At 31.4% G+C, this 15,296-nt stretch overlaps 2 protein-coding genes across 11 annotated transcripts in view; one reads left to right on the top strand and one right to left on the bottom strand.

The window, feature by feature from the left end:
* LOC143234209 (RNA-binding motif, single-stranded-interacting protein 1-like) overlaps positions 1-10,835 on the top strand; it is a 125,999-nt gene extending 115,164 nt beyond the window's left edge. For 2 of the 3 annotated variants that reach the window (XM_076471390.1, XM_076471392.1), the window contains 5 exons: positions 345-480; positions 1,219-1,317; positions 1,692-1,784; positions 3,166-3,254; positions 5,483-10,835. In XM_076471390.1, the coding sequence (XP_076327505.1) occupies positions 345-480; positions 1,219-1,317; positions 1,692-1,784; positions 3,166-3,243 (406 nt within the window). In that variant the 3' untranslated portion in view covers positions 3,244-3,254; positions 5,483-10,835. Of the gene's footprint in view, positions 1-344; positions 481-1,218; positions 1,318-1,691; positions 1,785-3,165; positions 3,255-3,637; positions 4,026-5,482 lie in introns of those variants that run through there. The other variant, XM_076471391.1, reaches the window with a different exon arrangement.
* A 683-nt stretch (positions 10,836-11,518) lies between these two features.
* LOC143234208 (partitioning defective 3 homolog) overlaps positions 11,519-15,296 on the bottom strand; it is a 97,463-nt gene continuing 93,685 nt past the window's right edge. For 5 of the 8 annotated variants that reach the window (XM_076471384.1, XM_076471385.1, XM_076471388.1 and 2 more), the window contains one exon: positions 11,520-15,137. In XM_076471384.1, coding sequence (XP_076327499.1) covers positions 14,648-15,137 — 490 coding nt within the window. In that variant the 3' untranslated portion in view covers positions 11,520-14,647. Of the gene's footprint in view, positions 15,138-15,296 lie in introns of all 8 variants that reach the window. The other 3 variants (XM_076471387.1, XM_076471381.1, XM_076471383.1) reach the window with 1 other exon arrangement.

The raw sequence follows: 15,296 nt of genomic DNA, 5'->3' as shown, positions 1-15,296 counted from the left end.
GTTGCATGAAGAGAGCTGAAAGGATTCTTACACTGAGAAAGAGATGCCCGAGTTATGTGATCGAGCAATGTGCTTATAGGTTACATTTATACCATATTTTACTGTCAAATTGCTCGTAGATTTTTGTATAATATAAACAAAGATAGTTAGCTGAAACCTTCCCTCCTCCCCCAAATAGAGCTAGATTTGGGTAGTTTAATATTTAACATGGATACTTAAAATGTGATAAGACAGTTAGTGTCTTAAGTAACAGTGGGAGAAAAAAATATTCTTTGAGGGTTGCAGTTATCTTTTAGAAGAATAGATAATTATTTATTACATTATTTTATGCATTAAATAATTAGGGTGATGACTCAACTAATCACTCCCATGGGTAACTACCAAAGGGCATATCCTGCCCCTGTCAATACTTACCCAGTGCAGCCAGGTACAACATGGGTTCACCCAACACCATATATAATTCAACCTCATATGACTCAGGTGAGTAAGAGTTTGCTCTAACTGTGCTGCAAGGCTTGGTTTTAAGATATTTTGAATGCTTTGTATAACATTTAGGTTTTTGGAAATATTTCCTTCATTTTACTTGTTTTGGATTGAGCCAGGACCCTTCAATGAGTGGTGTAATAGTTTAGAAAATGTTGAAGTAGTTGTTTAATAGATTCTTGATCAGTTTTGAAGTTTTCTAAATGAGTGTATTAATTTGGAGTTTGTCCATATTAGCTACAACAAATTACTGTTTCAAATAGAGATTGCTTGTAAAATGCCCTGTTCATGTGATAAATATTTGAAAACTGATGCATAAAAGTCATTACTAAAGAAGACCAGAAAATTTGCCACAGTTACTGTACACATCTCTGTGGTTCTAACAGTTATGAGTTACATTTTATTGTGATTTTTATTGGTGCTGTTAAAATATAATTTTAAACTTCTGTGTATTTCATTTTATTGAGTATTTTTTTAACTAGTGGTCAATTAATACTTCGTATGAACTTAACCTTTTATAATATTTTTCACACAAGTATCATTTAATTAAATCCCACACTGCTTAAAAACATCTTAAATGTTTATTTTATTGAACATTTCGAAGTATTTACTTTCAAAGAAAAACTTTTTCCCAGGGTAACTAATTAACATTCTACAGTTAGATTCTCATCTACTTTTTTTACTTTATGTAATCATTTAAACTCTTTAAGAATGATTTTTGTTTTCTTTTATCAGATGATTCCATCATCTCTAGACCCCAACACACTGCAGTATGGTACACTCATGTCTCACCTCTCTGCACAGATGTCTCAACTGCAGCTAGCCAACACTTCTGTGAGAATTTTTCTTTTTTAAGCTGAAAGGTTCTGAAACATTATGAAATCAGTAAATTGTAGGTTATTTTAATTGTTATAAGGAACCTGGAACATTCCAGTTTTTACAGGTCATTCAGTGTAGTGAAAAACACCAGCAGTAAAATATTAGGAGTGCTGTATTTCAAGGCCAGCCTTTTGTCTTTATGTCCAGACAAAAGTGGAATAATGGCTAATATAATTCTATATTATTGTCTTTGCTTTTGATTTAAAAACAACAACAAAATAACTTAAGAAATGAGGAGTTTGATTCTATTATTCAGTACTAATTCTGAGTTATGTCGAATATTTTACAGTTAAATTTTGTTTAGACTAACTGTTGATTTGAACTTGCAGTATGTACCAGGGACTCCCCAACCATATGGTGGAGCTGGAACACACATATATCCTCAAGCAGCTCATGTCATTCATCCTATAGCTCTACCAGAGGTAACATTATTGCTGATCACTGTTACGTTACTATCCCGTGCTTCATAAACATCATTTTTGGTTTCTCATCTCTGCTATTTTGTATGAATAAAATTTGATAATTAGTATATAGGTGGTAAAAGCATTAATTTTGTTATAGAACATTTAAAATTGTACTTTCTAATTCTGTCTAGTCAAAGAACAAATACAAGGATTTACTGTAGATATTAATTAACATATTTCAATACTTGTTATTTCTTAAGATAAGTAGGTTGAATTCAAAGCATTCTTTTTCTGTTTTCATCTCGGATGACTAGTCAAAAGTACAGGTTTTTTTTACATGTTTATTCTCTAAACATTAAGTTATATTTGTCTTGTAGCATACATTTCTGGTATTGAGTAAATATTTTCATTAAAATCTAAATTTTTAAGGATTTTAGAAATGTTTACTACTAAGTTAAAAGGTAAGTAATACAATGTTAATAATTAAGTACAATAATGAGCCAGTAAAAAAGGAGGTATTCAAGTTTTTATGTCAAGATATTCAGTAACATTTGAGCAACTCTCAATAAGTCATACCATAAAGTTTCATTAGTCAAAATTCCTCTTACAAAATCGATGGTTAAGGCACTCGGCTCGTAATCTGAGGGTCAAGGGTTCAAATCCCTGTCACACGAAACACACTTGCCCTTTTAGTCGTGAGGGCATTATAATATGACTGTCAATACCACTATTCATTGATAAAAGAATAGCCCCACAGTTGGTGGTGGGTGGTGATGGCTAGCTGCCTTCCCTCTAGTCTTACACTGCTAAATTAGGGATTGCTAGCACAGACAGCCCTCGAGTAGCTTTGTGTGAAATTCAAACCAAACCAAAAACAAAAGATCTGTAATTGTTAGGCAAAACAATATGTATGTATAGTACCTCTGCCACAGATAGGTAAAGAAAGTAGTCAAATTAGTATAATACCCCTGTCACAGATGGGTAAGATGCGTGTGTATGTATAGTACCCCTGTAACAGACAGGTAAAGCAAGCAGTCGTGTGTGGCGTGCCTCTAGATATAGTTCTCATGTACATGATTATGCTAAGCTTTTATTTACAAATATACAAAAACTCACAGAAACAGGAGATCTATTTTCTTTTCTGAAATCATTATTTTATGTAGATTTCACACACTTTTTCTTTGTACATTTTTCATACTATTTGTTTATATATTTAGTTTAAATGGATGATTCATATATCATGAGATCTCATCTGTAGTCTGTTAATTTTAGTACTGGTTGTTTGAATGCATGAAGTGGTTATTTTTTTAGAACAAGTAGTATTGTAACCATAACTGTTCTAACACAATATTTATAAGATTGTAAAATGTAACTTGGTAAGTGTTATTGTTCATATTAGGATTCTATAAATGTTGGAGTGCCAGTAACAGTTGCTACTAGTGGACAAGATGTTCATCATGGATATAGTCCAAATTAACCATACTAATGGTGAGATTAGCTTTCAATAATTTTGTCCCTAGGATTGTATTATGTGAAGCAAGTTTATACATGTAATCGTGTTCTTTTAAGTGTTTTCTAAAAACAAGGAATCAGTTTTAAATTTGTCCAAGTTAATCTGTTGTTTTCTTTGTTCAGCAGTAGCTTATTTAGATATGAGCTAAAGGGGGTGCAGCCCCAAGGCCCATGATCTTAATGGGGGTCCATGGATAATTTTATTCCATGTAAAGTTAAATGGGGTGTAGAGCCCACACAACCTTAAATCCATAACTGCTGGTCAGTTTGTGTGTGTGTGTGTGCTTTTGAGGTCAAAATAATTTGCTGCAAATTAACATCAATATTATGACAGCTTCAGGGCTTGTTTACTTTTTCAGATTTTTTAAATCTATTTATCTCTGCTACTGTTCAAACATGTTTGTGCTTTATGGGATGATGTTTCAACCAATTGAAGGTTTTCCAAGCTTGGCTAAATCCTGGATCCCTTACATGTACTAATACTTTCCTGAATTTTTGAAGAAAGAATGTACAGTCAGTAAACTTGTATTGTTTTTATCTGTTACCTAATTCATTTACAGGGTTTGTATCTGTCAGGTATGTAATATTGTAATTTTTTTTTATTATTCACTTTATCCTTGTATTCATTTTAATGGAAAATATTTGTCAGGTATGTAATATTTTGATTTTTTTTGGTTCACTTTATCCTTGTATTAATTTTAATAGAGAATAAGAAACTGTTAGCAAGTTTTTTTTGTTGTTGTTTTTTTAAAAGATGGTTTGATACAGACCTGTGTACTGTTTACCTCATCACATCATAGAAACTCTTACATGTTTAGGCTTAGCAATAAGTTAATGCAGTGGATTTCCTTAAATTAGTTTCTAAACTTGGGCAAATTGAATTAGTTTAGGAAATAAAATATCTAAATTTACTTGTTTAAGAGTAGGCAAAAATGTTTTAGATTACAGAATTGAGTAAAAACAAACTAGTTGAAGTTGTAATGTTTAAAGTGTTAAACATTTGATCTCTGTATTGGTTTAAGTTCACAAACTTTATTCACTTTGGCCATCATGCATTGTCCACTGACCTATTGAGTTAAGGGATATAGAAGCAAGGACGTATTATGTGGAAGAAATTTTGTTTTAGAAAATAATAAAAAATCACCCAGAAATGGTTATATTATTACATTTGGAAATTGTAAAGGTACTGTAGTCAAAAACCAGTCTTTTCAAAGTAATGAAATACATTGATTAAAATGAGCATTAGAAGAATCCTACAGAACCTGTTGTGTGGACACTTCATTCAAAATACAAGAGCCTCTCATTTCTAGGAAGGCATTGTATATATATTAATATACATTTAATTTTAAATTCCTGTCACGTCTTATAAGATGACAAAAATCTGATATCCTTTTTCCAAAGAACATGGATAATCAGCAGGTAGCTAACATATGCTAGCAGTTTCAACCATCAGTATATAGGGAAATTTCAGCTGATGTGCAAATGAGCATTATAAGATATACTGAAATATTGTCTTAGTGTAATTTAAAGGTATCGTAAGTACAATATTTTATGAAGTAGTTTGTGAATCCATTCAACTTGTTTCAACTACAAGTTGTCTGCAAACATCAGGAAAATTCTCCTTTGAGAAACATGCCCTGAGCATTCTTTCAGGTGTATACACCATTTGGTTAGCAAAGCTGAATTTGATAATAGAAGTAAAATTTCACCCAAAATATTATCAATTACAATCATTTTTTGTGAGCTTGCTGACATTCAGCTATTTAATGTTTCCCATGAAATTTATTGTTAAAGAAACAAAAGTTCTAATAATTAAGCTACAATATTTGTCTTTTAATTTATGATAGAATAGTTTGATGTAATTTTTTGCTGTACCACATATCTTTTGTACTCTTTCATTCCAAAACGAGTTTGATATTATTTAGTTTTTCCTGCTAAAATTATCATTCACATTTACTTTGCTTTCTTATTCTATGTTTCAGTTACAACTTATCTCTTTGGGTAATAAAACATATACTGGAAGTAGTTGAGAAATTAGCTCATTGTTTTCTTATGTTCATAGCTGAAGATCTTGGATTGTGTGTTTTATGGACCATTCTTCCCCTCCCTCAGCATAACTAACAAATTAAATATAACAACTTCACATAGTTATGTTGGTAACGTATATTTCACATTTACACTCTGTTGCATCCTTTTTCTTTCAGATTTGAATTAACAGGAACAAATATTCTCCATCTTCTGATTGTTCCACATATCAAGTGGGGGAGATTGATGATCCTAAAATCCTCTCTTGATCCCCTCTTTATTGATCCAGAAGATCAAGACTGAAACATTGTTACTTTATTTTTATTTTTAAAGTGGAATTCCTTAGCACCTGTAAAGAAAACAGTTTTACACTTTTCAAAGTACCATTATTTTACTATTGATCCCAAAGGCTATTTTTAAAAGCAGAGAGAACGTTATTTGTCGAGATTCTATATCTGGACATACCTGATTTGGGTAGGTGTCCGTTGTTATTAACTTAAAAGAAATGAGAGCTGAGTGAAAGCAGTTTTTTTTCCTTGATAAATGGCTGCCACGTCCCTGTTGGCAGAGATTGAAGTAACACATGTTTTTAAGAGCATTGTTCTCTAATAAAATTATTATATTGGAAAAGAACTTTTGGGTATGGCAGCCATTTAATTTAGTAACTTAAGAAACTGTTCATTAGGATTTTAGTTTTTCTTTTTTTGTTGAATGGATACTGAAATAAGATTGTTATATGTGATTTTTTTGTGATGTATAAATTTTTGACTTTAAGTCAAATATGCACTGAGTCAAGAATTTTGTTTTTTTTAGCAATGTTTTCCCATTTCATGTGTTCATTCAGTGTTTGTACATCGTCATTGCTGGTCTTAAGAAAACTTTCTGCTGTGGAGTCCTGCATCTGTTTTTAGGCTTAGCTGTAGGTTTTTAGACATAGTTTGATAGATTGTAGTCTAAGAAAAATACATTTTTGATTGTGTCAAAGTGTAATTAGAAGTAGAGGTTCAGAACAAGCCACAATTGAGTGTTTCACTTAACAACATATTCACAAACTAACAAAAAAAGAGAGAGAGAGAGAAAATCAAACTTACAAATTTGCAGCTGTCACTTGAATGCCTTAAAGTGAATGTTCTTTGAGCCGTGCCTTCATTGCAAGCTTTTTATTGTTTTGAAAAAGATTTGTCGAGTTTGAGGGTTCTCTGTCTTAAATTTGTGTTTGAGAAATGAAACAATAAAACTGCATGTTTTACTTGTGTAAGTTATTGGTATTAAGGTCTTTTCAAGAAAGGCAAAGAAATGATTTTAAGATATAAGACAACAAATTAGTGTATTGAAAGCAAGTATCGATACTTTAGCAGACATGAGTTAATACCTTTTAGGTTGATTTTTGTTTATTTTGTATGTAATAGGTAACTAGAACTGATAATGGTTTGTAATGTCTCAAGATAAGAGCCAAAAGTAACATCAGTTCTCACACATTCCCTAGTGTCCATTTTGTATCCAAGTGCAATGTGTTGCTTCTCTTTCTGAGTTGCATTTTGCTAATAATTGCTCAGTAAAATAAGACATGTACAAGGATATACCCTTCACTTTTTTTATTTTGCATTCTAATTAATTTCTTGGCACTTGAAATGCTATTTCCATTGCTAGTATTATTTTAAAGCAGTGACAGAACTAATTTTAATGTCCATCTTCAAAGCAAAGCATGTTTAAGCAGTTAAAGTAAATTAACATGGTTAAGATGTCAGTGTGGTAAGTTGCCTCACTACCAGAGGTTTCTAGCAAAAGTAAAATAATAACACAGTGAATGGCATATCTTGTGACAAGTCATTCTACCTACTGAATTATGCAACTGAATTCGACATGTCGAAAACATTCCAAGTTCAATATTCCTTTAGGATCCTAATCCACCTGTGTGACCAAGGAAGTACCAGGATGCAGAATTTAATAACTGAATGATTAGTGGGAGAAAGTCTCGTAAAGTTTTGCACCTGTAAAAAGTTGACCCATAGTGTGCACTGAAGCTTATAGATCTTCCAGTAGGGGCTACTAGCAACATTATAGTGTCCTCTGTATTTCTATTTTATAAAGAAAATTTGCATATGAAACAGCTCTTGCTGCTTGAACGTTTTTATGCAATAAAGTTACTTAAATAAATGGCAATTACGTAGAATTTGCCATGGTATCAAAATGTTTATTTTTGGAATTTTAACCCTTTCTCTAGTTGTCCTTTTCTTTTCTAGTAATGCCTTTCAAAATATGCAGTGTACATAAAGTGTAAAAAAAAATATCCTGGAAAGTGTTCCAAAACTAGTAGTTTATGATTAGGACTAAACTTTTTTAATTCTTTGTAATGACAGTTTGTCACCTTTCTTCTTATGCTAAAGTATTTAGAATAATTTTTTTTTGTAAACAACCTATATTTTCTTCAATTCAATAAGCAACACAAGAAAGAAATTACCAAAAAGCCAGTAATTAAACTATTTTTTTACAACAATTTTGTACATATATATACTTAGTAAAAGTTAGGGTAGGAAGGAATTTCTGTCATGAACTGTAGATTTTTAAGTATTTGTTTTACTGACAATGTTCAGCTGGAAGAAAATAAATGGGTAGATCTGCTAGAAATGTAAGATTGATTTGGATGAAGTTTTTATTTATTTGTCCAAATAGCTGAAGGTTTGTTTTAAGACACAGATAATTTGCTTTAAACAAGAAATTGTATTGGGGTAGAGGAGAACAGTTTAAATTTTTTTAATGCACAGTTTGTTCAGGTAGAAAATATAACTGTTGAGAAGATTATTACATTCTAGGATAAAGATTGAAACTAAAGTAAAACTAAGAGTAGGTTCTTAAGACCTGAAGATTTTGAATGTCATGAGTGTGTCTTTATTTGAAGATTTCTCACAAATGCGTGTCTTTGTTAGAAACAAAAAGAGGTTTAATCTACCATACTTATATTATTACAATGAGATGGAAGTTAGTTTTTATTTTCACCCTTGTTGTGCCTTTTAGGGCATTATGTATGCTAGCACAGTTGTCTCAGACATTCCGTGGGTAAAAAATTAAAGTGTAAGTTTGCTGTTTTTGTTACTATTTACTGTTATTTTTAAAGGCACATTGCAAGTGCAGTGAATATTTTGTTTCTGAAGTTATTACTTATTAGTTTCTTATGAGGAGAAAAAGTAAAATTGATGATGGTGTTGGGGAACATTCCACAGTTTCTACTGCACATATCAAATCAAAGTGATAAAGAATCTGTTTCAAGAAAAAAAATGTCCATTTTGGAAATTTTAACTACTTTTTTTTTGCATGTAAACATCAGATTTATTCATAAACATCAACTGGAAACTGAGTTGTGAATAACTGTCAACTTTAGTAAAGAGCAATTTGATTACTGAACAGAAAAATGTGTTCTACTCTGGAAATAATCACTTGTAGAATGTGTTAGAAGAGTGCCTTCCATTACAAAAATAAATGTATTTAGTTAGTTTGGTAGAGTTAGAGGATTTGCTGGTTCAAAAAAAATGTCTTGTTTATTGTATTGGTTTCATTTGATGTGTGTATGTATTGTGTCCTGTAATTCAACATGGTTCATAAAGCTGTAGCTGTCTGTCAGTGTTCTCACAAACTTTGTTATTTTCTCTGACTGAATTCAGTGTGTCTGGTTTAAATTCAAAAGTAACACTCATCTGGATGTAGTCAAGGTTTTCTCAGGTTGATAGCTTTGAATTCATGTGTAAAATGAAATTGTGAAAGCATCCCAGCCAGTCAGAAGTATATGAAGTAACATATTTTAATCAAATGATGGCTGAACGTTCTGCTTGAATTTGAGATTTTAACTTGATGGTCTTTGTGGAATCTTCTGACATTTAACCCATTGTATGTTGGTTAAACAAATTCCTACATCAATAGAAAGTTTGTTCATTTCTAAGTGAAATAGCTACTTCATCCTCACCCCAGGTTTTAAATACATATCTCAAGGACAATATCTAATAATCTTTTATTATTAAAGTTTTATACTTAAATTTCTCTTCTAAAACAACCTACTGGGTATGACATCAGGTACTTTGATCACAAATACTATGGATCTACTAATGTCAGAAGAATCTACAGTTTTATCTGTTAATATTGTAAGTTTGAAGTTGGATTTGAGTGTAATGGGAAGGCAATTTCTCAATTGTATCATGTAATTTTTGTGTTAAAGAACCATTAGTTTAAGAAAATGTGGACTAAACAAAATTATGCTTTTGAATATCACACGTAAACCAAAGGATGTGTTTGATTCTTTTGAATTTGAGTGAGTAAAAGATGTAGAAATTAAAAGCATGAAGCAAAAATATCTGAATTTACAGTAGGATAAAATTTGATTTTAATCATTTTTTTGTTAAATATAAAAATGTTTATGAAAAATTTTAATTTTTTGAGATATTTAATAATTTATGTCAGAGATTAATAAAACTCAAATCAAATGTATGATAACATGATAAATGTCATGAACTTAATTTATTGAATTTTAACCTGTCTTCCTACCATCTGAATAAGGGTTGCACGTTACTATTATATGGTCATACTGATACTGTTTTGGAAAGGGCAAGTATGTCAAGACAATTAAAAGGTATTTTTGAAATGGGATGTAAATTGTATGCAAACCTTTTTTTTTTCTTTATATTCTCTCTCTAAATAGCTTTTAAATATTTTGTTTGTTAAAAATGGAAGAACCAGCACATGAACAGAAACCTGAAGTGGAAAAAATGGAAGATAAAATGATAGTGTGCATGGTAAAATGCTAAACTGTGAACCCTACTTTAAAAGTGATGGAATGTTTTGAGCTTCTGCAAACAGTTGCAGTTTTTTTGTTTTTCTTCATGAAAGTGAAACTTTTAATCAACACCCTAATACTCAGACCAACTGAGAAGTGTGGCTGTGGGCAAGGGCCTCCCCATGGTTTCTATAACATTTGTTTTCTTGTTTCTGGCCTAGTTTAACAATGCCACAAACATGAGCGTTGTGGCTAGTGGTGGTGTTACTTGAAATAAGAATAGTATGAACTCTTAGTGTCATATTAAGAGTCATTTGAATAGTTTTTACTGGCATCAAACCAGTTTTTTTAAGGACGTGCAAGGACTAAAACTGATGAAATTTGTGCACCTTAGATAATGACTTCATGTTTTGGCACACTCCTCACGATTTTCAACTCGCCAAAATTTAGAGGTATAGTGTGGATCTAAGGATTTTGTGGATGTCCAGAAGTACTTTTCTACATCTTTATTTGACCAGAAACACCCTATGGAAAATTGTAGTGATACCTCTATTTTTGGATCTTCACTTATTCTATAGTCACTTAACTTGGAAGTTGGACAGGTTGATGAAGACCAGATCCCAGGTGGTTATCAGTTTTATTTCCAATCGGAGTGAGAAAAAAAAACTTTGTACATGTGTGTATGTGTGTGTGCATGCATGGTTAGAAATATATGGCCACTGAGATTTTTCAAGTGACCAAGCAAAGACCAATAAAAATTTTAAAACAAAGATGTGGTTGTCTTCACTTAGTGGTGCTTTTTAAATTGTGATCATAGTTTAATTTTAATATTAGTAAGGTGGGAGGGCACTCCATGAGAGTTTATTTGGTAAATAACTCCAATATAACATGTTGGTTACAGGGTTCTTCCTCCTGTTTGATCCACAGACAAGCACAGAAATTTCATTATTGCAGCCATGTTAACAATAGATCTTTTGTACATTTCACATCTATACAAAGCCCAATTATTTGAACTGGCACTGAACATTGTGGAAAACAAACATTGTACATCTTTCTTTATAAAACTAGTTTTTGTATACTTTGATCACTGCATTGTTAAATAGCTAGCACGAGAAAAAGTTTAATTAAATCTCTGATCTACTTTAAGTTTTAACTGTGAAATGTATAGAATATATTATATTACAAAAGCTGTTATTGTTAAAGATAATTATACATCTAATTACATGGATGTGTATATAACAGCCACAGTCAACTTTAAATGTACAATGCTCAAATCGGAGTTCAATTCCCCTCTGTGGGCAGCCCTGTGTGACCAATCCCAATGTGTAATATTTCCTCTCAAAAATTAAAAGAAATGAATATTCATAATCTAGACTTTTCATTTTTTGAAATGTAAGTTAAAAATACACAAGTAATCTCTTTCCTTACAGGAAGCTTAACACATTTATTTACTAGCGATGCAGTGCCATGGACAGTTATGGAAGAAGAATTTATTATGCCTTCATAAACAGTAATTATTAAGGAAATGTTCCAAAACCTTTAATGGAAGAGCTCAATGCAAATTACAAAAAAATTTATTTTCAACTTATACGAAGTGAGGAGGAATATTCTTTTCCCACATTCTGTCCCATATATCAAAGTTAACGTGTAGTTATTAAATTGTTTATATCATGTAATGCAAGATATTTCTGTAGGACAAGTTGTATTTACTAAATTAGTTATGTAACATTTTCTTCCTTTTCTAAAATATGAAGAAATACTGCCCACTGAACCCAAAGATGCTGGAATGCACTACACGACAAATTAACATTCAGGTTTAATTGCACAATAAAAATAGTAAAAACCTACATTGTTTTTATAAACAAATTTACTTTTCATTACAATAAAGGCTGAAGCACAGAATTAGTTTCAGATCTCTGGTTGGAGGGCAATACTTTTCCCTGGATGTATTTAATAACTGTTTTTGTAAAAACTTGTGTTTACAAAATCATATTTTCTTTTAGGATAATAGTTATACAGCAATGAAGTTTCAATAAACACTTGTATCTTTACATAATATTCTCTTGTTAAAAGTAATATGGTGGAAAAACTAAAAAATTGCAGAATTCTAATATAATAAGTTATTGCATGTTATAAAAAGCTATAAAAATAATTTAATTAAATCTTGGATGCTTTTGAGAGACTTTACAATGCTAAATGGCCTTATAACTATACAGGAGCAAGGGTTAAAACCATATTGATTTTACCCAAAACCAAAGGAACTGATTCAAAACAGATCTATACAACAAATTTAACTTTTCTTTTTTGAATGAATGATTAATAATATGCACTTTATGAACTTTGATATTTAAAGTTTATCATTTTTGTTCTATAATTTTAAAATTAATACATCCTCTATTTGAAAACGAGTGTTTTTGAATAAAATTAAGTAACTGGCACAACAATTAAAGAAATTAACACACCAAATATAAATACATTTCACATTCTAGAATAAAAAAAATACAGCGTGAAAGTCTTGAAGTAAATATATTCGGGTAGAAATACATGAAATTCACTCATAAACTGTAATTTATTTTCAGAAATTAAGTTAATATGTAAATCATCCCAATATAAAGCTTTTAGATTTTAAAATTTTGCAAGTTATATGTTTTACAAATAAAATTAACAATTTGTGGGGAAAATAAAATCTAAAGGTTATTCCACTGAAATTACCTTTAAAATTAAGGTAAAACTTAACAGGATATTTAAGATACAGTATTAGTTAATTTTAAAGCATTAATGTATGTTGTTATTCAAAAACAAAGTTTTAGCCTATATAACTACTTCACGTGAGTTAGAGTAAGGGACAACACACATTATTTGGCAGGAGTAATCCGTTTGTACATTCAGTGGGTCACATACTCTGTGTAAACAGTTGATGATATGACATTAACAAAGCATATGAAGCTCAATGCTTAACAGTTTTATTTCATCTACATTTAGAGTGTAAAACTGTTAAGATTTTGCAATCGCTAGTTTTATATTACACAGTGTACTAGGTCACATGCTCTTTCACAGTTCAAATGGAAACAATTACCTAATTTTTAAAAAATTAGACCAGTGGCAGAGAAATGTATCGGGTCCATAAACTTTCAAGCACCCACCTGGTTTATGACTGTGCCAGCTCAGATCTGTTTAGTTTGAATTACCTTTAGCTCAACAAACTCTTTCTTAAATCAAAAAAGTAATTTGAAGTATTCCTGAGACCATAGAAAACTTTACCAAGACTTAACACACAGCCTGTAAGTTGATATAGTATGCAATGGTGATGAGGTCCATGTCTAAATACAAAAGCTGAGCTACAAAATGCAGAAAAAAGATAAGTTCACACATTTCTTTACAAAGTAGGTCTGACTGTGAGCCAAGAGAGCGTGTTGATAATTGTGAAACTATTTGCAAATAACTGAGGTGTGATAAACAAAGTATATTGAAAAATACCACAAGCAACCAACAAAAAAACCCTGCTCAGGTAAGTCACTGTACATTAATCTTGTAAAAATGTTACCCACTGATGTTTTATTACCAAAATACACATTTTGTTGAGGATATAATGGGCAACATTATCAGCTTTAGCAACATTATAAATAGTGTCAGCATCAAATGTGTGAACAGTTTTGGTACTGTTTTTAACCCTAATAGTAACTGTCTGTTACAGAATGATCACTTCCCAAAGTCAAGCTCATTAAAAAGTACTTATACTCTACAATGGGAGAAGAGAGACTGAGTGAAAATGAAAAAAGTAAACTTCACCTGGTATTACTTATCAATGAAATTGCAAAAAGAGAGGCAAGAAAATAATTTATAATAAATCAAGGGTACATTAAACACTAACTTTATAAGCCATTAATACTTAAAATCACATTTTTTTAGTTATAAAGGATCATTTAAAAAAAAATCACAACTCTGATCATTATAATAATATTTTAAGCCTTACACATTACTCTGAGAGTTGATGTATAGCAAAGTTTGGCACTAGAACCCATAAAACGTTTTTTTCTCTACCACTAAACTAAGCCTTTATAGTAATAATTCAATAGCATTAAGAACTGCTTGAGAGTGAAGAATGCCATCATATTGCATATAAATCTATAAGTTGTTTTTGTTGCTGGGATGTTATGTAATGGTTATCACAGTTTCTAGAGCCAAATAAAGGGATTGTTTCAAGAACACAGAACTGGTATTTTTATCAAAGAGATTATGGCTTAAACAATGCATGATTAATGCTTACTATCTTCTACAATGGTTTGGTAGACATATACAAATACATACTAGTGGCAAAGGTTCACATGAATCTTTGTAGGTTATGGTCTTCTCCACCCATCACTTAACCTCCTCTTAATCAGTCTGACATTTCCTATGCCCACATGGTTCTTACACTGGTTCCTGGAACTTGTCACCAAGAGTCTGTATGTCTTCTGCTCATCAACAGTAACTCCACGTCCATCCAAAATGTCATACAGGCTATGCCACCAAGACATGCATATATATAAAAAAAAAGTACAAGTTTCTAATTGGCTAAGCTAGTAAACAAATTGCATATGTATTAAACTTTGGTTCCAGGACCTTGTTCATATTGTACTGACTTTCTGTGTGATAAAAGCAAAGTACTATCTGACAAGTGGTCTGAAACACATTGCAATTTGGTAGAACCAGTGGGCCTGTGTAATGAATGAATTTCCACTGACTGTAAGGGAAGGGTTTGGTGGCTTTTATAGTATTGAGTTTGACCAGATGGTGAAGACTGTTTCTGTGGATGACTGAGTAGACTGGAATGACGAGGTAAAGAGTTAGTGTTGGGCTCCATATTCTGCTCAAACCCAACTTGCTGATGAATCTGCATGCTGTCATATTCAAAGAAATTAGAGATTGGCCTATCTTTTCCATCCACAGGAGAAGGTTTAGTATTCTGGAGTTTACGAGATAGATTCTGTGGTCGATTTTGTCTAAACTCCCGTAGATGCTGTTGAATTTCTTTGTAGTTCATGTAATGGACATATTTGCTTGGATCTGCAAAGCCCATCCTGCTTCCTGGTCTATAAGTAAACATGACAACTTCAATACCTTACAGCAAAATATATTCCAAGTAACTAGATTATTTGCTAAGGTTTCTAACTATTAACTGCAGATATATCCCACTACAAACCAATTCACTCACCAGTGTGTATGTAACAGTTAACTACAAAATGGTAAGG

This window comes from Tachypleus tridentatus, chromosome 12 (assembly GCF_004210375.1).
Source record: "Tachypleus tridentatus isolate NWPU-2018 chromosome 12, ASM421037v1, whole genome shotgun sequence".
In the NCBI taxonomy this organism is placed as follows: Eukaryota; Metazoa; Arthropoda; class Merostomata; order Xiphosura; family Limulidae; genus Tachypleus; species Tachypleus tridentatus.
This window is presented reverse-complemented; position numbering and strand designations above follow the sequence as displayed.